This window comes from Hyperolius riggenbachi, chromosome 3 (genome assembly GCF_040937935.1).
Source record: "Hyperolius riggenbachi isolate aHypRig1 chromosome 3, aHypRig1.pri, whole genome shotgun sequence".
NCBI classification, from domain to species: domain Eukaryota; kingdom Metazoa; phylum Chordata; class Amphibia; order Anura; family Hyperoliidae; genus Hyperolius; species Hyperolius riggenbachi.
The window spans coordinates 316366933-316391302 of record NC_090648.1 but is presented as its reverse complement, the minus strand read 5'-3'; the positions used below and the strand labels follow the sequence as shown (position 1 = coordinate 316391302).

At 45.1% G+C, this 24370-nt stretch overlaps 1 protein-coding gene across 1 annotated transcript in view; it reads right to left on the bottom strand.

The window, feature by feature from the left end:
• Positions 1 to 2552: 2552 nt before the first annotated feature.
• Positions 2553 to 24370, bottom strand: part of LOC137563798 (adipocyte plasma membrane-associated protein-like) — a 33134-nt gene continuing 11316 nt past the window's right edge. The window contains exons 7-9 of the mRNA XM_068276748.1: positions 13193 to 13353; positions 12840 to 13035; positions 2553 to 3790 (exon numbers count right to left, since the gene is read on the bottom strand). Coding sequence (XP_068132849.1) covers positions 3581 to 3790; positions 12840 to 13035; positions 13193 to 13353 — 567 coding nt within the window. The 3' untranslated portion in view covers positions 2553 to 3580. The remainder of the gene's footprint in view (positions 3791 to 12839; positions 13036 to 13192; positions 13354 to 24370) is intronic.

Below are 24370 nucleotides of genomic sequence, written 5' to 3'. Positions count from 1 at the left end.
ACGCGCTTCTCTGCTTGGATGACGAAGCTTCGCTCCGCCAACAGTCTCCTAGCAGCGATCGCCACTAGGAGACAGACGGCAAAACCACAGTCTATTTACAGTGTACAGCCCTGCGATCTACGGCAGCGCTGTACTGGGGCCTGCCGTGTCACGCAGCTGTCCCCTGGGGAGGCAAGACAGCGATAAGCTGTCATAGGCTGAAGCCTATGACAGCCGATTGAGCCGATTGGCTGGCGGGGGGAGGTAGGGATATTTACTGTGTGCAGCTTGGGTTTACTGATTGATGGGGAATTAAACTTCATGAATCAAATTTCAGCTGTTGTGAAACATTCCTTTCTTTACCTAAGGAATATTGTAAAAATTAAGCAGGTTGAGAGTACATTAGCACCTGACAGGGGGTCCCCAGAGACTGCAGACCAAATAGCAGCTCTTGCACCCAGCAAAGCGACATTATAGTGGCAGTCTGTCAGATGGGCTATGGGAAATGGCATCCAGAGCCAGCTGGAGCATATTTGTGTCTCCATTGCTTGGCTCTGCACACCATTTTCCTGTAGCACAGCCCTCCCTGTCAGCATAGCGTGGGAGGTTTGCTGCTGACATGAAGATCGGGGAGCAGTGTTGGAGGACAGGAGAAAAGTCACCTGCGAGATGAGTACATCATTTTCATTTTCAGATGCCATTACTGAAACCAGTGAAATTAGGGGGCTCTAACTGGGGGAAAGTGAAACAACTAAAGGGGAAATTCTGCCTAATGTGTTTTGTGGGGAAAATGAGGCTGTGTGCAGGGGTGCCTCTAGTCATTTTGTCACTCCAGGCGAGAAAACCTGTGGCGCTCCCCCCCCAAGCCCCTCCCCCCAGGAAAATAATCATAATGCGGCAGTGTTTCATCAGAAAATAATAGTAATTATCGTAATTCAGAATCGTAATTCACCAGAAAATAATCGTAATGTGGCAGTGTTTCACCAGAAAATATACTTATTGCAGCAGCAGTTCACCGGAAAATATTCGTAAGGTGGCAGCGTTTCACCAGAAAATACACTTATTGCAGCAGCATTTTACCAGAAATTAATCATAGGGCAGCAGCGTTTCACCAGAAAATAATCGTAATGCGGAAGCGTTTCACCAGAAAATACACGTAATCCGAGCAGAGGGAAAGAGTAGAGAGGGAGAGGCAGCATAAGATGTAAGAGGGGGGTAGAGGAACAGAGAGGGGGAGTGATAGACAGCATAAGATGGAAGAGGGTGCAGAGGAACAGAGAGGGGTAGAGACAGCATAAGATGGAAGAGGGGGCAGAGGAACAGAGAGGGGAGAGGGAGAGACAGCACAGCACTAAAGCACAGGTTTACAGCTTTACCAGCCTACAGTCTAACCAGCTTTCAAAGAAAACTCTAGTATCAAAAGAGCAGGGCACATTCTAGCAGTTATAACAGTACTGGGAGTCTGCACACAGGACAGGAAGTGTTCTTAGCAGCCTGCCTGCATACCTTCTCTTCTGCCTGTGCATGCAGCTTATCTCTGTCTGGAGCAGAAACTTCCCTTCTCCCGGGCTGTGTTGCTGTCTTGTGCAGGGGCGGGGCTCCAACACGGACACATCACATTCTTCTCTCTGTGACTGCATCAGTCCCCTGGCTGTCTCGCTCCAGTGTCTGTGTGCAGCCAGTGACACAGGTGGGGGGTCAGACTGTCGGGGGCATAAGCTGGCTGGCCGCTGGCTCCTGGTTTGACTGGCGTGGGGCGGAGTTAAAGGCTGGGCCACACGAGGTAAACACTTTACCTGTGTGGCTACTGAGAAGAAGGGGCACGGCTTTAAAGAAGGAGCCTGGCAGAGAAGAGCAGTATTGATTGCTCTATTGGCTGGGGAGAAGTGGAGGTGGAGGCACTGCTGAGCACAGGTTAGCGTGCCGAGCACCGGGGACTGAGTCGGGAGGTAATATAATATAAAAAAAAACATGGTCACGGTAGCAGCGGCGGGGGAATGCGCCTCACCACCTCATGGCGCCCCAGGCAACCGCCTATACTTGCCTGGTGGGTGAGACGCCCCTGGCTGTGTGCCTAATGTTCCTGGGGGAAATTCTGTCTTAATTCTGTGTAATGGGAAGGGATGCGGAGTGGTAGGGGGTGCTGCCATTTATGTGTATTTCTGGGTCAACTGCCACCTAATAATGTGTATTTTGTGTGAAATACCGCCACATTATGCAATTTTTTTGTGGGCGGGGGGGAGGAACACTGCCACTTTATGTGTACCTTTTGAATGGAAATGCTGCCAAATTATGTATATGTTCGGAGAAACCGTTACCCAATTGTATACTTTTGGGGGAAATTATGTGTATATCTGGGTCAACCAGTGCCACATTATGTGTATTTTGTGGGGAAATTATAGGGCCTCCCCCGAGCCATTTTTTTTTTTTTAAATCACTTGAGAGCCGCATCATGTCCCCAGCTCTTTGCACTGTGTAGGACAGCAGGGACATGGGACACAGGGATATTATTATACAGGATTATATATATATATATATATATATATATATATATATATATATATATATATATATATATATATATATATATATATATATAATTTTTTATTTATTTTTCTTTCCAAAAATGTACAGTGTGCAATACACTTTCGGCTTACAAGAGAACATAGGGGCTACATTGGCTCAGGATGACTCACAATAGCGGTACATGCACTGAAAAAGTTGAGAACCAATGCTTCAGAGGATCTTCCAACCGATGCCTTCATCACATTGCAGCTGGACAATTGCGATGCCCTCTATGCAGGCCTTCCAAATAAAGACCAACACCGCCTGCAGCTAGTACAGAATGCTGTGTTAGCCAGCCTTGCCATTACCACATAACATCAATCCTTTACTCACTTTGCTCACTACACTGGCTACCCATAAAATGGAGAGTCCTTTTACAAAATTGGCATGCTAACATTGAAATCTCTACACGACCTAGGCCCCCCGGATATCTGAAAGATTTGTTGCAACTGTGTCACACCTCCCACAACCTCAGATCAAAGGGATCCAATAGCTTGACCATCCCCAGAGTCTAATTAAAAACCTTTGAAGCAAGAGCTTTCTGTTATGCTGCCTCTACCCTTTGAAATGCCTTGCCAAACATATTCAAGACAGGTCCAACCCTGGACATGTTTAAATCAAAACTGAAAAGCCACCTGTTTAGTCTGGCATTTATGATCACATCTTTTTCCCCTGTACATATCACTATTTACTGAGGTGAGATGAGCTTATGCACTTTGGGTCCAGAAAGGTGGATACTGCCAATTTCTAAAATAAATGGTCAAAGGTCGCCAAAGAGGTATGACCTATTGCAATATACTTACATAAAAGCAGGTCACCAACATGTTGGATGGAGTGTTTTCAATATGTCTGGTATTAACATTGATGCCATTCCCAACATTAATAATTCAGTGAAGAGTTGGCCTTGAAGAATTCTCTCTCAGCTGTGTCTGCAGTGTGGAGCACGTCATAGTTTTTACAACCATTGCAGGTCTTCCATATGCTATAGACTAGCAAGGAGTGGGCGGTAGTTATCACCCAAATGTGAAATATCAGATTATTTACTGTCTTTTGTCAAAACAACAAGGAAGGGTAAATCTGTGTTACCCAAATAGAGCTGTCCTTGGTGCTCATACACATCACTGATGGCCCACGTTACACTCCCATCAGGATCATGGAAACTATCCACTATTTCTCCATTATGGTTCACTTCCAGGAACAAGCCGTGCTTCCTCAGCAGGACGCTGTACGCCGCCAGTGGGGTCATCTGGAAATGTATATGAAAAAATAGTGAGTGGAAACAGTTGCTCTACTTGGGTACATTCTGCATAAAGCACAATAAATACCAAAAAGCCTATATACAGCTATTTTATTTCATAAATACAGTTTTTCTTTTAAATAATCCGGTAATGTATCCCTTTTGAAATGTTACAGTTAGGTTATTTACTTACTGTTGTACTTTTTATATATTTACCAAAAGATGCCATCATCAGAGCTATGAAAAGTTGGACTGCCCTTGGCTGAGAGCCTGGTCTACAGTGTCTAGGTTAGACCACCTTTGCATTAGATCCTTAAATCCATTATCCATATTATTGCTAAATTTGTTTCAGCTGATTGTTATTGTATTTCCTTGCTTTAAGTGAACCCAAGGTAATAAAAGACAGACCCTTACTGTACATAAGAAGAGGGAAACCTCTAGATCCTGCAAAGACTTCACACGTCCTCCTGGAGACCACAGTTGTCCGATTTCTTTCAGGGGTCCACACTCAGCAAGAGTAGGAGGGCGATGATTGGGAGGAGGAGGACACGGGAATACTCTGGAGGATCCAGAGGCTTCCCTCTTCTTAAGGTACTTACACACGTCTGATATTTCTGAACAAACCGGTCGTTTGAACAACAGTTTGGCATAAGTACAAACGATCTTTAGACTGATAGCAGTCTGACTGATCCGTGAACTAAAGGTGTGTACACACGGCGGAGTGGCACAAGCTACCAGTCGTCAGACCCGCCCCGCGGGGCGGATGTTCTGATGACAGTTTCCGCGTGTGTACAGTCTGTCGGCCGGGTGAAGAGGCTGTTTTTTTACCGATCCACCGAGCGGATTTTGAACGATCCACTCAAACGACAGTTAAGTCCGTACATGTGTACAAACGACTTGTTGTTTGAAAGTCTATTAGAAGACATTCAAACAACAAGTTGTTTGATCAGTGATTTAATCTAGAGTCCATTGTTCTATCCAGTCCATTGTCCATTACCAAGTTGGTTAAACAACAAGTAAATTAGCATATCAAAGGACTTGTTGCTCAGTGTGTACATGATGTCTGAGAAAAGGGAGACCGAGAGCCCAATATAGTGTAGTATGTTGTATAAATAGAGAAAAATGTTAAAAGTAAGTATTATACTTACAAACCTGGGTTGCTCTAAGGCAACCACTGTATACGCAGGTGGGGAGATTAAGCCTGACCCCACTCAGGACTAAGATGTCGCTCTCTGTAGATAGGAAAAGAGGGTATATCACCCTTCCACCAAGGGTGGACAACTTAATATGCAAGGATACAGAGGCGCCAGTAGGATAAAACAAGATAAAAGGTTTAAAACGGTTTAGGTGGCGGTGGTGGACCGTCCACACACAAACAGACAAAAAAATCGCTGTTGATTGTAGAAAAAAAAAAAATCACAATTTATTCACATACTCCTACATAAAAGTGCAACGCGTTTCACGGGCAAACATCCCACTTCATCAGGCCATAAACGAACGGAGTATCTCACAGCTCTGAGTATATTGATAGCTTGGCACCTCTGTACATGATGTCTGAACGACTTGTTGTTTGAACTACAAGTCGTTCTAAGGACAAGCTGTTCAGAAATATCAGATGTGTGTATGCACCTTTAGGTAAGTATCTGTTTTATTTGACCTTAGTACCCTTGGGTTTACTTTACGCAAGGAAATACAACAACAATCAGCTGAAAATAAATCAAGCTGCTATATCTCCTTGCTAAAGGCTCATATATACCTACCAACAATCTGTCCAACTATCTTTCAAACTTGTCTGTTGCAAGATAAGTTGGGAGTGTGTACAGCTGGCAAATAGAGATGTCGCGAACCTCTGATTTTAGGTTCGCGAACCTCCGCGAAAGGTTCGGTTCGCGAAAAAGTTCGAACCGCAATAGACTTCAATGGGGAGGCGAACTTTGAAAATTTTAAAACATTCTACCGGCTGGAAAAATGATAGAAAACATGTTTCAAGAGCTCTAATACCTGGAGGCACACTTGATTGAGTGAAATACACATCACTGCTGGAGGACCCGCCCTCCTTCCCTCCTCCAAGCAAGGTCCTTATACCATTTGACTCAGTTGTCTGCCTACAATAATTAGTTATGGGACAGCTGCTACACACTCTGCTAGGGAGATTTTAATTAGCCTCTTGTGGGTCCCCTCCTCCCTCCCTTCTACCTATTCCCTCCTACCGGAGGGAGGAGGGTCTCATCTGCCAGGGAATTATACCATTTTAAAAACCAGTCCGCCAAGAGAAAAGTGTGATATAAATGTTATTTGTCTTGTCTACTTTTTCTCTTGTATTGAGCATACATGGTAAATTTTAGGCCAGCTTCAGTTACTACTGTTGTGGTACAGTGGTTAGTGTGCTTGCCCACCACACAGTGAGACCCAGGTTCAAATCCCAGCCAATGTGAGTTGGTTTTTATGCTACAAATCCTTAAAGGGAACCTAAACGGAGAAGGATATGGATTTTTCCTTTTAAAATAATACCAGTTGCCTGAATCGCCTGCTGATCCTGTGTCTCTAATACTTTTAGCCACAGCCCCTGAACAAGCATGCAGATCAGGTGCTCTGACTGAAGTCAGACTGGATTAGCTGCATGCTTGTTTCAGGGTGTGAGTCAGCCACTATTGCAGTCACAAAGATCAGCTGGACTGCCAGGCAACTGGTATTGTTTACAGGAAACATCCATAGCACTCTCAGTTAAGGTTCCCTTTAAGCAACCTAATGTTTCTATTGCATTGAGCATACATGGTAAATTTTAGACCAGCTGCAGTTACTACTGTTGTGGTACAGTGGTTAGTGTGCTTGCCACCACACAGTGAGACCCAGGTTCAAATCCCAGCCAATGTGAGTTGGCTTTTATGCTACAAATCCTTAAAGGGAACCTAAACGAAGAAGGAAATGGATTTTTCCTTTTAAAATAATACCAGTTGCCTGAATCGCCTGCTGATCCTGTGTCTCTAATACTTTTAGCCACAGCCCCTGAATAAGCATGCAGATCAGGTGCTCTGACTGAAGTCAGACTGGATTAGCTGTATGCTTGTTTCAGGGTGTGATTCAGCCACTATTGCAGTCACAAAAATTAGCTGGACTGCCAGGCAACTGGTATTGTTTACAGGAAACATCCATATCACTCTCAGTTAAGGTTCCCTTTAAGCAACCTAATGTTTCTATTGCATAGAGCATACATGGTAAATTTTAGGCCAGCTTCAGTTACTACTGTTGTGGTACAGTGGTTAGTGTGCTAACCGGTAGGAGGGAGGAGGGAATAGGTAGAAGGGTAGAAGGGAGGAGGGGACCCACAAGAGGCTAATTAAAATCTCCCTAGCAGAGTGTGTAGCAGCTGTCCCATAACTAATTAGTGTAGGCAGACAACGGAGTCAAATGGTATAAGGACCTTGCTTGGAGGAGGGAGGGTGGGTGGGCTTACAGCAGTGAGACCTGTGTGTTTGGCAATACTGTGCCTGCTGACAGTGATATAGAGGTTCAAAGTTTTGCTCAATAGAGCATTATGGGGCAAATCGAACTTCCGCAAGCCGCGAACAGTTCGCTACATCTCTACTGGCAAACAACCAGATGACCAACATATAACAGGTTGTTTGCCAGATCCAACCATTGGATCAATCTGACCAACTATCAGGCAGGTTGGTATGTGTGTACAAGTCTTTTGAACAACTTTATTGTTTTTGATTGGGGACATGTTGTGAAGTTTGTCATTTAGCTTGCACGCATAGTATTTAAGTGAGTTGGTTGGTGTGCGTGTACGTGTATGTACTTGTCAGGTAACAACTTGTTGTGTGGTTGGTTGTGCATTAATTTGGACATGTGTATGAGCCTTTAAGGCAGAGAGATTTGATTAGATAAAAGATAACAGTCAGGGGTAAGCCTAGCAGTGTATCCCTCTGACCTGACATTTCTAAAGGAGCAAGGGCAACATCAGGTGTCAGGCAGCAGCACATAATAACAGGCCATTGGATTTCAGCCCAGCCACATGGAGAATAACAGACATGGTAAGACTGATGTTTCAGGGGTGTCAGGCAATGTTCTCTTATCTGCTGGTTTCCTGCAGTACCATAGTAATTCAGTACCAAAAGTAATCAGAAGTAGAATCAGTAGAGAAATCTGAAGCAGGTAAAAAGGGCATGGGCATAATGTAAATTACGACTATAGTGGTGCTCAGTCAAAAATGTGGGCACTGTCAGAAGGCGAAGCCCAAATTACGGTAAAAGCAGCATAATTCAGCACCAGCAATACCTGGAAGCCAAATTGCTTCTTACCCTCAACTGAATGGCGGCCTGGAGGGGGAATAGTAATTAACACGGGCAGGACTTTTGCAGGAGCAACATAAGCAGTTTTTTCGGCTTTACTCTGCAACCAAAATTTCCTGATGCCTTAATTACATGTATACGAAAAATCTTCACTGTCCACTGCTGCACAGCACAGAGCAGATAGTCAGGACTGTCCAATCCATGAAAAAGGCACGTGTTAACACACATTGGGCTTGATTCACAAAGCGGTGCTAACTGTTAGCACGCCTGTGAAAACCCCCTTAGCACGTCTAAACGAGCTTTTCGCGCGCAAAAATTTTATGCGCGTAAAACTTTACGCGCGCACTGCACAGAGCGCAGGGCGCTCCGTGCGAAGTGCCCACTAAAGCCTGCGGTACTTAGCGCGCGATCTGATTCAGAAATTCGGTGCTAACCTACTTAGCACCCTGGTTAGCACGTCTAAAGACTTTAGACGTGCTAAGTAGGTTCGCACCGCTTTGTGAATCAAGCCCATTCATGTACAATATGTATCTACAAAATAATGCTGACTTAAAAAGGTAAGATTTAAAAGCCGTTCTGTACTGAAAAATTATGACTGTAAACCAACAGCTGCAGTCACCATCTGTAGTGTGTACATTTATAAAGTTCTGTTCCTGAATTCCTGCTGGGTGGTCCTGCTGGGATGAGCATGTCCACTCATCAAATCAGCATCATCTTGTATATGACCCACTTGTGCAGGTAACAGGTGAAGATTCACCTCTAAAGCGTCATCTACACAAGTAGATGAGGCTGCGATCCGGCGGCTCGATTAGCCGCCGGATCGCCTCTTCCGCGTGCCCGCCGCGTCCCCGCTCGCCGCGCGTGCGCCACATTCGATTCCCCGCTCGTCCCCGCCGGCGCCGCTTATCTTCCGCTCGAATTCCCTGCCATTGTCCCCTTGCGGGGAGCGAGCAGGGAATCAGCGGAAGCAAGATCCGTCCGGTCGGATCTTATCAATTGAGCCGCCTCAGCGGCTCGATTTATAAGGAGGATCGGAGCTGCATCTACGCGTGTAGATGCGGCTTAAAAGCACACCAATAGCAAATAACTTTTACCATCTGTCAAAAACAAAGGATCATGGACAGTTTCCCAGTTTTCTCCATCTCTGCTTTTCACCAACGCAACTAAACAAACATTTTCAAGGCCCTAAATAAGGATTTATCAGACACGGGTGATAAGGAGGAGTAAACAGTCTAGATATGAGAACACTGGCCCTGTACACACAGGCTGCATAATCTCATGCAATTTTTAATCACAAAACCTTCATAAAAATATAAAAAAAACCCGCATCACACCACTGTGTACTGGTCATCACAATTTTCATGATTTTTTAAAAGACCTTGCTTTTTAAAAAAATGTATGCAACTTTAAAACTGCAGTGCAAAACAGCTAGTGTGTACTGCATTTATGCGATTTCTGACTTACTCCAAAAAACTTCTACAGAATCAATGGTCAGGGTCAGGCAGACACTCATACAGGAATATAGAAATTTTACATTTAGTATATAAAGAAATAATTTCTAACAGGCTATCAGATTTAAAGGAACCTTAAAGAGAACCTGTAATGAGTAAAAATATTTAAAATAAACACATGAAGTAACTACAAATGAACATTACATAGTTACCTTGCCATCAGTTCCTCTCAGAAGCTCACCATTTTCTTCTGACAATAATCCCTTCCAGTTCTGACAATATTTTGTCAGGTCTGAAATATATCAGTTTCTGTCAGTAAAATATCAGATGCTGTCAGTTATAGCTGAGAGGAAAACTGATGTACCAGGTAATGTCCATGTTTCCCTATGGCTCAAGTGGGCGAAGTTTCAGTTTAACTGTGTGCTGACCAGAAAGCTGTTATGGGTAATGGCCATTTTCAAAATGGAGGACGGAAAATTCCCTTGATCACAGTGGACAGGATGTGGGACAGGAGAAAGACACTGAGGAGTAGACTACATGGAAGGTAAGTATGACTTGTGTATGCTTATTTTGACTTTTTTTTTTGCCAGGGCAGTATAGGAACCCCACAAGTGACCCCATTTTAGGTGTATGATGAGTTCATAGAAGATTTAATTTTTTGTCACAAGTTAGCGGAAATTGATTTGTATTGGATTTTTTTTTCACAAAGTGTCATTTTCCGCTAACTTGTGACAAAAAAAAAAATTCTTCTATGAACTCACCATACTCCTAACAGAAATACCTTGGGGTGTCTTCTTTCTAAAATGGGGTCACTTGTGGGGTTCCTATACTGCCCTGGAATTTTAGGGGCCCTAAACCGTGAGGAGTAGTCTAGAATCCAAATGCCTCAAAATGACCTGTGAATAGGACGTTAGGCCCCTTAGCGCACCTAGGGTGCAAAAAAGTGTCACACGTGGTATCGCCGTACTCAGAAGAAGTAGTATAATGTGTTTTGGGGTGTATTTTTATACATACCCATGCTGGGTGGGAGAAATCTCTCTGTAAATGGACAATTGTGTGTAAAAAAATCAAATAATTGTCATTTACAGAGATATTTCTCCCACCCAGCATCTGTATGTATAAAAATACACCACAAAACAGATTATACTACTTCTCCTGAGTACGGCGATACCACGTGTGGCACTTTTTTGCACCCTAACTGCGCTAAGGGGCCCAAAGTCCAATGAGTAGCTTTAGGATTTCACAGGTCATTTTGCGACATTTGGTTTCAAGACTACTTCTCACGGTTTAGGGCCCCTAAAATGCCAGGGCAGTATAGGAACCCCACAAATGACCCCATTTTAGAAAGAAGACACCCCAAGGTATTCTGTTAGGAGTATGGTGAGTTTATAGAAGATTTTTTTTTTTTTTGTCACAAGTTAGCGGAAAATGACACTTTGTGAAAAAAACAATAAAAATCAATTTTCGCTAACTTGTGACAAAAAAAAAAAAAATCTTCTATGAACTCACCATACGCCTAACGGAATACCTTGGGGTGTCTTCTTTCCAAAATGGGGTCATTTGGGGGGTTCCTATACTGCCCTGGCATTTTAGGGGCCCTAAACCGTGAGAAGTAGTCTTGAAACCAAATGTCGCAAAATGACCTGTGAAATCCTAAAGCTACTCATTGGACTTTGGGCCCCTTAGCGCAGTTAGGGTGCAAAAAAGTGCCGCACATGTGTTATCGCCGTACTCAGGAGAAGTAGTATAATGTGTTTTGGGGTGTATTTTTACACATACCCACGCTGAGTGGGAGAAATATCTCTGTAAATAGACAATTGTGTGTAAAAAAAAATAAAAAATTGTCAGATATTTCTCCCACCCAGCATGGGTATGTGTAAAAATACACCCCAAAACACATTATACTACTTCTCCTGAGTACGGCGATACCACATGTGTGGCACTTTTTTGCAGTCTAACTGCGCTAAGGGGCCCAAAGTCCAATGAGCATCTTTAGGCTTTACAGGGGTGCTTACAATTAGGCACCCCCCAAAATGCCAGGACAGTGAACACACCCCACAAATGACCCCATTTTGGAAAGTTGACACTTCAAGGTATTCAGAGAGGAGCATAGTGAGTCCGTGGCAGATTTCATTTTTTTTTTGTCGTAAGTTAGAAGAAATGGAAACTTTTTTTTTCTGTCACAAAGTGTCATTTTCCGCTAACTTGTGACAAAAAATAAGATCTTCTATGAACTCACCATGCCTCTCAGTGAATACTTTGGGATGTCTTCTTTCCAAAATAGGGTCATTTGGGGGGTATTTTTACCATCCTAGAATTTTAGCACCTCATGAAACATGACAGGTGGTCAGAAAGTCAGAGATGCTTCAAAATGGGAAAATTCACTTTTGGCACCATAGTTTGTAAACGCTATAACTTTTAACCAATCCAATAAATATACACTGAATGTTTTTTTTTTTAATCAAAGACATGTAGCAGAATAACTTTCGCGCTCAAATGTATAGGAAATTTTACTTTATTTGAAAAATTTCAGCACAGAAAGTTAAAAAAGTCATTTTTTTGACAAAATTCATGTCTTTTTTTGATGAATATAATAAAAAGTAAAACTCGCAGCAGCAATCAAATAGCACCAAAAGAAAGCTGTATTAGTGACAAGAAAAGGAGGTAAAATTCACTTAGGTGGTAGGTTGTATGACCGAGCAATAAACCGTGAAAGGTGCAGTGGTCTGAATGAAGAAAAAGGCTCTGGTCCTTAAAGGGATACTGTAGGGAGGGGGGGTCAGGGGAAAATGAGTTGAACTTTCCTGGGGCTTCTAACGGTCCCCCGCAGACATCCTGTGCTCACCGATGCTCCGGCCCCGCCTCAGGTTCACTTCTGGAATTTCAGACTTTAAAGTCTGAAAACCACTGTGCCTGCGTTGCCATGTCCTCAATCCCGCTGATGTCACCAGGAGCGTGCTGCGTAGACACAGACCATACTGGGCCTGCACAGTGTGCTCCTGGTGACATCAGCGGGATCGAGGACACAGCAAAGCAGGCGCAGTGGTTTTCAGACTTTAAAGTCTGAAATTCCAGAAGTGAACCGGAGGCGGGGCCGGTGCATCGGTGAGTGGCTGTGTGGGCACAGGATGCCTGCGGGGGACCATTAGAAGCCCCGGGTAAGTTCAACTCATTTTCAAACGACCCCCCTACAGTGTCCCTTTAAGGGGCGAAAAGACTGTGGTCCTCAAGTGGTTAAGCCTAACCATGTTTATACTGAAGATGCACGTTAAACCTGCTACACAAAAAGAACCCCCCAAAATCATACAGCCATACCTTGACAATAAACCTCTTCAAGGCAGGGTACGGAGCTATGGCATCCAAGAATGGAGGGAAGAATCCAGGAAAGCGGGTGGTTGATAAGCCAACCCTGTATGTGCCTGTGGTGGACATTCTGATGTTGTCTGGATAGCCTGGCAGATTGTCCACAAATACTTCTTTCATGCCAGCTTTAGTGCCAGACAACCAAAAGCTATGTGGGAAGAGGAGGAAAGCGTCATTAAAGTGAGCAGTAATTTCCATTTCCAGAGGGGTGAAGAAGCCTGTGAAACAATATTTGAGTAAATGTGCTTACTCTGCTAGCTGAACAATGCAGCAGGTTATGCTGGCTCTTTATACTATACACATACCGCAGAATTCTGGCAATGCTGGTCTCTGCTATTAATATATAATCCTCATCTGGAGACAAGGCCAGGCCGTTGGCCATATAAAGATCCGCCAGCATTGTTTTTGCCTCTCCCTTTACTGGATCATAACGTAGCAGACGCCCAAGGTGATTGGTTTCCAGTACCTGAATGAATGCACAGATGAAGGTAAAAGTAAAAACAAACAGTACCTGAATGAATGCACAGATGAAGGTAAAAGTAAAAACAAACATCTTTACGTTTATTAAAAAGAAATAACATAGTTCTCCTGGTTCTATAAACAGGTGACTGCTGATCCTAGTTTGAGTAGTATAGAAAAATTCAAAGTACTGTATAGGCCAGGGGTCTGCAACCTTTAAGACATAAAGAGCCACTTGGACCCGTTTCCGAAAAGAGAAAAAAACTGGGAGCCGCAAAACCATTATAAAACAAATCTAACACTGCATATATTGTTTCTTACCTTACTGCTACATACAGGATCAGATATGACCCCAATATGCACAAATCTTTAGCAGATATGACCCCAATATGCACAAATTGTTAGCAGATATGACCCCAATATGCACAAATCATTAGCAGATATGACCCCAGTATGCACAAATCATTAGCAGATATGACCCCAATATGCACAAATCATTAGCAGATATGACCCCAATATGCACAAATTGTTAGCAGATATGACCCCAATATGCACAAATCGTTAGCAGATATGACCCCAATATGCACAAATTATTAGCAGATATGACCCCAATATGCACAAATCGTTAGCAGATATGACCCCAATATGCACAAATCGTTAGCAGATATGACCCCAATATGCACAAATCGTTAGCAGATATGACCCCAATATGCACAATCCTTCAGCAGATCTGACCCCAATATGCACAATCCTTCAGCAGATCTGACCCCAATATGCACAATCCTTCAGCAGATAAGAAAAACCCATTTACTCACCTAGTCAGAAGACCTCCTGTCACGATCTCCTCCTGTCCCGGCCTCCGCTCCCGACCTCCTTGTGGCGCGCAACTCCCACGATCCTCTTCCTTCCCGACGCCACGTCCTGCCTGCATTACACTGCAGGGCTACGGGAAAATGGCCGCCCTAAGCCCTGCACTGCACTGGTCCGGCGGCCTCTCTTATAGGCTGCCGACCAGCGGCAGCACACGTCACACGCGCGCCGCAGCCAATAACACACACTACCTGAGCCGCGGCAAAGGTGAAAAAGAGCCGCATGCGGCTCTGGAGCCGCGGGTTGCCTACCCCTGGTATAGGCAATTCATAAGATTTCTGTACATGGATAAGCTTTGATGTTCAGTGGTGAACCTGGATTTATACCACATTTTCATGGTTTGCAGTTCATTCGTTTGGACCTTTCAAATCTTTTACTTTTAATTTTTCTCTGGTTTTTAATCTTATTAACATACACTGTTTGGTTTACATTTCTAAACATGTACCTTATGTTACATGTTTGTAATGTTTTTTTAAGCCACTATGAAGCATGTTTGAATTGTTTCCCCATGTTGAGATTACGTACATCTCTATTGCAGCTAGTGGGTATTTGGCCTTTGCCTTTATTTCAATATTTGGCTGAGGAGGACTTTCAATTTTCATTTTTATACGAACTGAGGTGGCCCATTGTCACTGCTATAGGACACCTGAGCAATGGGCAGACGTATGGGCCTCTAGTTACAAGATGTGCCTGCTTGGCAGGATGGCTGATCACCCTGAAATGATCCTCTAGCAGACAAAATGCATATAAATGTGTTGGAGGCTTGATACCAGTGGGCAGGCACAAACCTGATAAGTAAGGATGGTCAATGAGATGCAAATAATTCTGAGTTGGTGTAAGATTATTCAAATTCTGTATGGAAATGTTTGCAGCTTGAAAATAAACCACCAAGGTTGAACTTGATTGGTTCATTTTCAAACTCCAGCATATCGTGTTACCTGATAACAGGTTATTAAAATGTACCTGGATTTGTGGGCCTGTAATTTTCCTATGGTCCTGCATGTCCATTTTAAATATTGGATGCTTTTAAAGGAATACCGAGGTGAAAAACTGATGATAACAATTGTATCTACAGTATCCTTTTCCTACATTTTTTTTTAAAGATATTCCATGTTTTATTTTATATTTAAAGAGAGTCTGAAGCCATAATTAAAATGGCTTTTTTTCCTTATATATAGCAGGGGCATGTTTGCCCCTGCTAAAACGCCGCTGTCCTGCTGCTGAACGAGGGTCCTTTCCCCTCCAAATCCCCTGTGTGCTGCCCGGGGAGCGCTTCCGTGTGAGGCAGGGCTATGAGCTGCAGCCCTGCCTCATACGCGTCTATCAGCGGCGGATCTCCGCCTCTCCCCTGCCCCTCTCAGTCTGCCTTCGCTGAGAGGGGCGGGGAGAGGCGGAGATCAGCCGCTGATAGACGCGTGTGAGGCAGGGCTGCAGCTCATAGCCTTGCCTCAAACGGAAGCGCACAGGGGTAGCAAAATCTACGACCAAGTTTGTTTGTGGATTTGGAGGGGAAAGGACCCTCGTTCAGCCGCGGGATAGCGGCGTTTTAGCAGGGGCAAACATGCCCCTGCTATATATAAAGGAAAAAAGCCATTTTTATTAAGGCTTCAGTCTCTTTAAATCTACTTTTTAGGTATTTACTGTTTTATTGTCTCTGCTCAATGACACATGCATTGAAGTATGTCATAGCTAAAGTCTATGAACTATCAACCCTTTTTTATATCTCAATGCAATTTTCTGCCAGGAAAGTGTTTTATGACGGTAATGCCTTATTATTGAGGGTCAGACTATAGTCCGACCAGCTCCCGACTGGACAGAAACTGTCACTTGCATTCCTGGTTAACTCAGGCAGAGAAAGAAAAAAGGAACACAGTCTAGTTATTTGTGTGCTTGGCACTGTACATACAAATGTCTATCTTATGTCACATAGGTATTTCTTTAAAAAATTAACCCTATTACACAAAACAATTTTCTTTTTATTAAATATAGTGACACCAACCTTATAATCTAAATCCGCTATATTTAATTTTATTTATTTATATTGAGCCCTAGATTATGCATCGCTGTATAGAGTATATTGTCCTGTCATTAACTGTCCCTCAGAGGGGCTCTGTAACGAACGGTGGAGCACAAAGAGGATCTGATTACCGGTGATCTGCAGTATCACTGGGAATACAGATATATACCAGATTATAAGTGATCTGCAGTATCACCGATAATCCGATATACCAGCTAACCTCTGTACACCCGAGCAGAGTGTAGTGTTTGGAGTAACAGTAACACTTAGAGGGCTAGGCCTCAGAGCAGTAAGGAGTACTGCACAGATTCCTTCCGAAGACCTGAACTCCTCAAAGCGAGAGGAGACAAGCTGACCGTAGGAAGGATATCTCTGAGAGTGACACTCTGGAGGAATTGAACAGGACGGGGAACCGCCTCTAATAGTAAGGTCGGACAAGCCAGGTCGTAAACACACGGACAGATAAAGTACAGATTCAGAAGGCAGAGGCGGAGTCTAAGGTACAGGCAGGGTTCGGCAACAGGGTATCAGAAATATCGAGGTACAAAGTCAGGAGGCAGAAGCAGAGTCTAAGAACGAGCCAGGGTTCGGCAACAGAGTATCAGAATGGCAGGGTACAAGATCAGAGTTCAGGAGGATAGTCAGGCAGGCAAAGGGTCATAACAGATAATCACAATCAAACTAGTACTTTAGCTATCAACAGAATCTAGCTAAGTGTAGGATTACAGCTCCAGCTGGTCCCGCCACACTTAAGGATCTGACTAAGGGTCTGAGTGCTCCCACGTTGTGTTCGCAACGCCAGACAACCAGCAACTGAACAGCCAGCAGTATACAGGATCTTCTCAAAAAATTAGCATATTGTGATAAAGTTCATTATTTTCTGTAATGTACTGATAAACATTAGACTTTCATATATTTTAGATTCAAATACACACAACTGAAGTAGTTCAAGCCTTTTATTGTTTTAATATTGATGATTTTGGCATACAGCTCATGAAAACCCAAATTTCCTATCTCAAAAAATTAGCATATTTCATCCGACCAATAAAAGAAAAGTGTTTTAAAAAAAAAAAAAAAAAAAACAACCTTCAAATAATTATGTTCAGTTATGCACTCAATACTTGGTCGGGAATCCTTTTGCAGAAATGACTGCCTCAATGCGGCGTGGCATGGAGGCAATCAGCCTGTGGCACTGCTCAGGTGTTATGGAGGCCCAGGATGCTTCGATAGCGGCCTTAAGCTCATCCAGAGTGTTGGGTCTTGCGTCTCTCAACTTTCTCTTCACAATATCCCACAGATTCTCTATGGGGTTCAGGTCGCGAGAGTTGGCAGGCCAATTGAGCACAGTAATACCATGGTCAGTGAACCATTTACCAGTGGTTTTGGCACTGTGAGCAGGTGCCAGGTTGTGCTGAAAAATGAAATCTTCATCTCCATAAAGCTTTTTAACAGATGGAAGCATGAACCCACTTTTAAACCAGAAACAGCGGCAGAAGCGCCTGACCTGGGCTACAGAGAAGCAGCACTGGACTGTTGCTCAGTGGTCCAAAGTACTTTTTCCGGATGAAAGCAACTTTTACATGTCAATCGGAAATCAAGATGCCAGAGTCTGCAGGAAGACTGGGGAGAGGGAAATGCCAAAATGCCTGAAGTCCAGTGTCAAGTACCCACAGTCAGTGATGGTCTGGGGTGCCATGTCAGCTGCTGGTGTTGGTCCACTGTGTTTTATCAAGGGCAGGGTCAATGCAGCTAGCTATTAGGAGATTTTGGAGCACTTCATGCTTCCATCTGCTGAAAAGCTTTATGGAGATTAAGATTTCATTTTTCAGCATGACCTGGCACCTGCTCACAGTGCCAAAACCACTGGTAAATGGTTTAAGGACAATGGTATTACTATGCTCAATTGGCCTGCCAACTCTCCTGACCTGAACCCCATAGAGAATCTGTGGGATATTGTGAAGAGAAAGTTGAGAGACGCAAGACCCGACACTCTGGATGAGCTTAAGGCCGATATCGAAGCATCCTGGGCCTCCATAACACCTGAGCAGTGCCACAGGCTGATTGCCTCCATGCCACGCCGCATTGAAGCAGTCATTTCTGCAAAAGGATTCCCGACCAAGTATTGAGTGCATAACTGAACATAATTATTTGAAGGTTGTTTTTTTTTTTTTTTTTAAAACACTTTTCTTTTATTGGTCGGATGAAATATGCTAATTTTTTGAGATAGGAAATTTGGGTTTTCATGAGCTGTATGCCAAAATCATCAATATTAAAACAATAAAAGGCTTGAACTACTTCAGTTGTGTGTATTTGAATCTAAAATATATAAAAGTCTAATGTTTATCAGTACATTACAGAAAATAATGAACTTTATCACAATATGCTAATTTTTTGAGAAGATCCTGTATATACACAGGTATCTCTCCAGCACCTCCCTAAGTGCTGGACCAATGAGGAGTGGAGCCAGAGTCAGCTGACCAGCCTGGTCAGCTGACTCACTTCTGGCCGTCACATTTTCTGCCTCAGTGCGCGCGCGTCACTACCAACGCTGGTGGACTATGAGTCCCAGCCACACCAGCACTGTCCCTGGCGTCCGCTGCGGGAGCCGCTGCACTGCACGCGGCGGCCTTTCCGCGTTCACCGCTGCTCACACGGCGTGCGGCGGCTCCTCCATGCGGCGCCACCATGCTGGATGCGGAAGCAGCCGCCCCGCTCTGAGAGCGAGCGGCTGCGCTTCCTTACAGGCTCACAATTTAGTCCCTACCATAGTCATATGTGTATGTATATATGTATGATGTAGTGCATGTATCATAGTCTAGGGCCAACTTAGGGGGACGCTAATGAACTTATCTGTATGGATGGACTCCGGACAACTCCTACCAGGTTTCTCGAGATGTAAGGCGTGAAACTCCTTCCTTAATTCGTCTGCATGCATGCGGTTCTCAGGTACCCATTGTCTCTCCTCAATGCCATACCCTTTCCAATGCACCAGATATTGTACTGAGTTCTGTACCATGCATGAATCTAAGATTTTCTCTACCTCGAATTTAGGTCGTTCATCTACTATCACAGGAGGAGGAGGAGTAGGGCCCACATGGACTGCTGGTTTAAGCAGAGATACATGAAAGGACCTAACCCCACGCATGCTGGCGGGAAGATCAATGGAATAAGTAACGTTGTTGATCTTTTTCGCTACCGGGAACGGACCGACAAACCTGGGGCCCAACTTGTCTGAAGGTTGTTTTAGTGTCAAGTGACGTGTGGATACCCAAACCAAGTCTCCTGGCTGGAATTTCCACTCCAAAGAGCGTCTCTTGTCAGCTTGACCCTTCTGACTTCGGAACGCTTTATCCAAACCATCTCTCACCATCCACCAAATGTCTTTAAAAGGACCTTTGCCAGGCCTCCAGAGCTGGAAACGGAGTGGCGGCTACTGGCAATGGTGAGAATTTGGGCATTCTTCCAGACACTATCTGGAACGGAGAAAACCCAGTACAAGAACTCTTTAGATTATTTTGTGCAAATTCTGCGAAAGGCAAAAAATTTTACCCAGTTATTTTGTGCCTCTGCAACGTAGCACCTCAAAAATTGCTCCAAAGACTGATTAATCCTCTCCGTTTGACCATTGGTCTGTGGGTGGTAGCCTGATGAAAACGACAGCTTCATGCCCATTTGGTGGCAGAATGCCCTCCAGAATCTAGAAACGAATTGGACTCCCCGATCCGACACCATGTTTTCCGGAATGCCATGCAGCCGGAATACATGTGATAAACAAGTCGGCCAATTCCTGGGCCGAGGGGAGTCCTTTCAAGGGCACAAAATGGGCCATTTTACTGAAGCGGTCGACTACCACCCAAATGACCGACATGCCCTCTGACTTGGGAAGCTCACCCACAAAATCCATGGACAAATGGGTCCATGGCTCACTCGGGGTGGGTAAAGGCTGCAAGGTACCCACAGGTGCCAGCCGGGAGGGTTTACTCTTTGCGCACACTGCACACTCCCTAACGAACTCCTTGCAGTCTGCTGCTAAAGAAGGCCACCAAGCACATCTGGACACAAGATCTTGCGTTCTAGACGCCCCGGGATGTCCCGCATTTTTGTGAGAATGGAACATCAGCAAAATGCGGAGACGAAAGGGCAAAGGCACAAACATAATCCCTTCAGGTTTCCCTTCAGGGACATCCTGTTGAAAGGGACTCAGAGTCTCTGTCCAGTCTTCCCAAGTCTCAGTTACAGGCAGTACCAGTCTCTGTGGGATAATGGGCTCTGGGGCAGGAGGCTGGGCTGTCTCTGGCTCAAAGCATCTGGACAGGGCATCTGCATTAATGTTCTTGCTGCCCGGGGTGTACGTAATAATGAACATGAACCTCGAAAAGAATAATGACCATTGAGCCTGACGGGGACTTAACCTCCTAGCCCTCTTGATGTATTCCAGGTTTTTGTGATCAGTGTATACTGTAATCGTATGTTCTGCTCCTTCCAGCCAGTGACGCCACTCCTCAAAGGCAAGTTTAATGGCAAGGAGCTCTCTGTTGCCTATATCGTAGTTTCTCTCTGCCGGAGAGAACCTACGAGAGAAATAGGCACAGGGATGTAATCTTCCCTGCAATCCTGATCGCTGAGAAAGCACAGCCCCTACCCCGACCTCTAAAGCGTCCACCTCAACAATAAAGGGGTAAGAAGTGTCAACGTGCCTCAGGATGGGTGCCGAGCAAAGCAAGTCTTTCAGAGTGGAGAATGCTCGTAGGGCTTCTGGGGTCCAGTGGTTAGTATCTGCCCCTTTTTTCGTAAGACAGGTGAGGGGTGAAATGACCGTGGAATACCCCTTTATGAACCTTCTGTAATAATTCGCAAAGCCTAAAAACCGCTGTAAAGATTTTAACCCCACGGGTTGGGGCCACTCTAAGACAGCAGAGACTTTGGCGGGGTCCATACACAGGCCCGTGGTGGAAATTATGTACCCCAGAAAGGCGACAGATGTTACTTCAAAAATACACTTCTCGAGTTTAGCGTAAAGTGAGTTTTGCCTTAGTTTGTTGAGTACAAATTTCACATGCGTTCTGTGCTCAGAGAGGTTGTTGGAGAAAACAAGTATATCGTCTAGATAGACCAGAACAAATCTCCCCAACACCTCTCTGAAGACCTCGTTGATGAGTTCCTGGAAAACGGCCGGGGCATTACATAACCCAAAGGGCATCACCAGGTACTCGTAATGCCCGTCTGGCGTGTTAAAGGCCGTTTTCCACTCATCGCCCTTTCTTATGCGTACCAGGTTGTATGCGCCCCGCAAATCCAGTTTTGAGAAGATCTTAGCGTCTGTGACCTGCGTAAATAAATCGTCTATCAGGGGTAACGGATAGCGATTCTTTACCGTGATTTTATTTAGTCCCCGGTAATCGATACAGGGCCACAGGCCCCGTCTTTCTTTTTAACAAAAAAGAAACCTGCTCCAGCAGGCGATCGGGACGGGCGAATGAAGCCCTTGGCCAAATTCTCACGGATATATTCTTGCATAGCCAACTTTTCTGGCCCAGATAAATTGTCCAAAGACCCCGAGGGGGCATACAACCTGAACGGATATCAATGGGGCAATCGAAAGAGCGATGTGGGGGTAATTTGTCTGCTGCCTTGGGACAGAATACATCAGAATATTCCAAATATTGCTCAGGTACCCTGGTTTGGCCCAATGTCACCTTCCCTAAACATTGCTGAAAGCAGTGTGCTGACCAAGAAATTAGTTGGCCGGTGGCCCAATCAATGTGTGGAGAATGAAGGTGCAACCACGGCATGCCGAGTATAATGGTGGAAGTTGTCATATGCAACACAAAAAACTGTAACTTTTCCCAGTGCAGTACCCCTATGGTGACTCCCACCTCTGGTGTCTGAGACAGTGGGTGATTCCCTTGCAGAGGAGAGTCATCCACTGCCGTAACCTGGATGGGTGGTTGTACTGGTGTGAGCGGAATACATAATCTCTAGGCGGTAGCGGTTTCCCGGCTTATTAGGGCAGTTTCGTACTATATGCCCCCCTTCAGCGCAATACAGACACAGCTGTTCGGCCATTCTCCGTCTTCGCTCCACCTGGGTCAATTTTGACCGAGCAATCTGTATCGGCTCAGATGGAGGCAAGACAGGAGAAGATGAAACAGTAGGAGGAGGAGTCACTGGGGCCGTGGTGTAAGACACCCTTCTGACACGGGAACTACCCCTGGTCTGTCTTTGGTAGCGCAGCCTGCGGTCGATTTGGATGGCCGCTGAGATGGCCTCATCGACTGTTCTGGGCTCGGGCTGACTTAACATCAGATCAGAGACCTCATCGGACAGCCCTGACAAGAAACAATCTAACAGGGCATAAGTGTCCCACCTGGCCGTAACTGACCACCTCCTAAACTCGGCCGCGTAATCTTCGACCGGACCTTCGCCTTAACGCAAAAGCTTGAGCTTCCGCTCAGAAGTCGAAGCAAGGTCCGAATCATCGTAAATTACTGCCATAGCTTTAACCTCCCTGCCGTTATAAAAATTTGCTGCGCACGGCAGGGAGGGTGTTTTTTTGCATTTTTTTTTTTGTTTAGCATGTAGCTAGCCTCTGATTGTTGTTTAGCATGTAGCTAGCCTCTGATGCAGCCGGTTGCGGTGAACCGGCGCGGAGCGGTGGCGATCGTAAGTTACACGCAGCTAGCAAAGTGCTAGCTGCGTGTAACAAAAAAAAAAATTATGCAAATCGGCCCAGCAGGGCCTGAGGAATCCTCCGCGGCAGGTTACCCCGAGCTGAGCTCTGGATAACCGGCAAGGAGGTTAAAGAATTCCTCTACAGAGGTAAGAGCTTTGTCTCCGGTGGGCAGGCTATATGCCCAAGACTGGGAGTCGCCGGACAACAAAGTTTTAATAAACGTGACCCTCTGGGTCTCAGTACCCGAAGATTGGGGTCTCAACTCAAAATAGGACAACACTCTACTCCTAAAATTCCGGAAGTCAGATCTGTGGCCGGAAAAGCTTTCAGGTACAGGCATACGTATGTCAGAGCTAGAAGGGGATCGCACATGATCCACTGATGTCTGGAGGGTTTGTACAGACCCTGATAGGGCATCAATAAGAGTTATGTGGGTGCCCAGTACTTGATTGATGTTGTCCACCGAAGCGGCAAGTACACCCAGACGATCAGTGTTTGCGTCCATTTTTGTATTTGGTCTGGCGTTCTGTAACGAACGGTGGAGCACAGAGAGGGTCTGATTACCGGTGATCTGCAGTATCACTGGGAATACAGATATATACCAGATTATAAGTGATCTGCAGTATCACCGATAATCCGATATACCAGCTAACCTCTGTACACCCGAGCAGAGTGTAGTGTTTGGAGTAACAGTAACACAGAGCAGTAAGGAGTACTGCACAGATTCCTTCCGAAGACCTGAACTCAAAGCGAGAGGAGACAAGCTGACAGTAGAAAGGATATCTGAGAGTGACACTCTGGAGGAAGTGTCACTAACAGGACGGGGAACCGCCTCTAATAGTAAGGTCGGACAAGCCAGGTCGTAAACACACGGACAGATAAAGTACAGATTCAGAAGGCAGAGGCGGAGTCTAAGGTACAGGCAGGGTTCAGCAACAGGGTATCAGAAATATCGAGGTACAAAGTCAGGAGGCAGAAGCAGAGTCTAAGAACGAGCCGGGGTTCGGCAACAGAGTATCAGAATGGCAGGGTACAAGATCAGAGTTCAGGAGGATAGTCAGGCAGGCAAAGGGTCATAACAGATAATCACAATCAAACTAGTACTTTAGCTATCAACAGAATCTAGCTAAGTGTAGGATTACAGCTCCAGCTGGTCCCGGCACACTTAAGGATCTGACTAAGGGTCTGAGTGCTCCCACGTTGTGTTCGCAACGCCAGACAACCAGCAACTGAACAGCCAGCAGTATATATACACAGGTATCTCTCCAGCACCTCCCTAAGTGCTGGACCAATGAGGAGTGGAGCCAGAGTCAGCTGACCAGCCTGGTCAGCTGACTCACTTCTGGCCGTCATATTTTCTGCCTCAGTGCGCGCGTCACTACCAACGCTGGTGGAGTCCCAGCCACACCAGCACTGTCCCTGGCGTCCGCCGCGGGAGCCGCCGCACTGCACACGGCGGCCTTT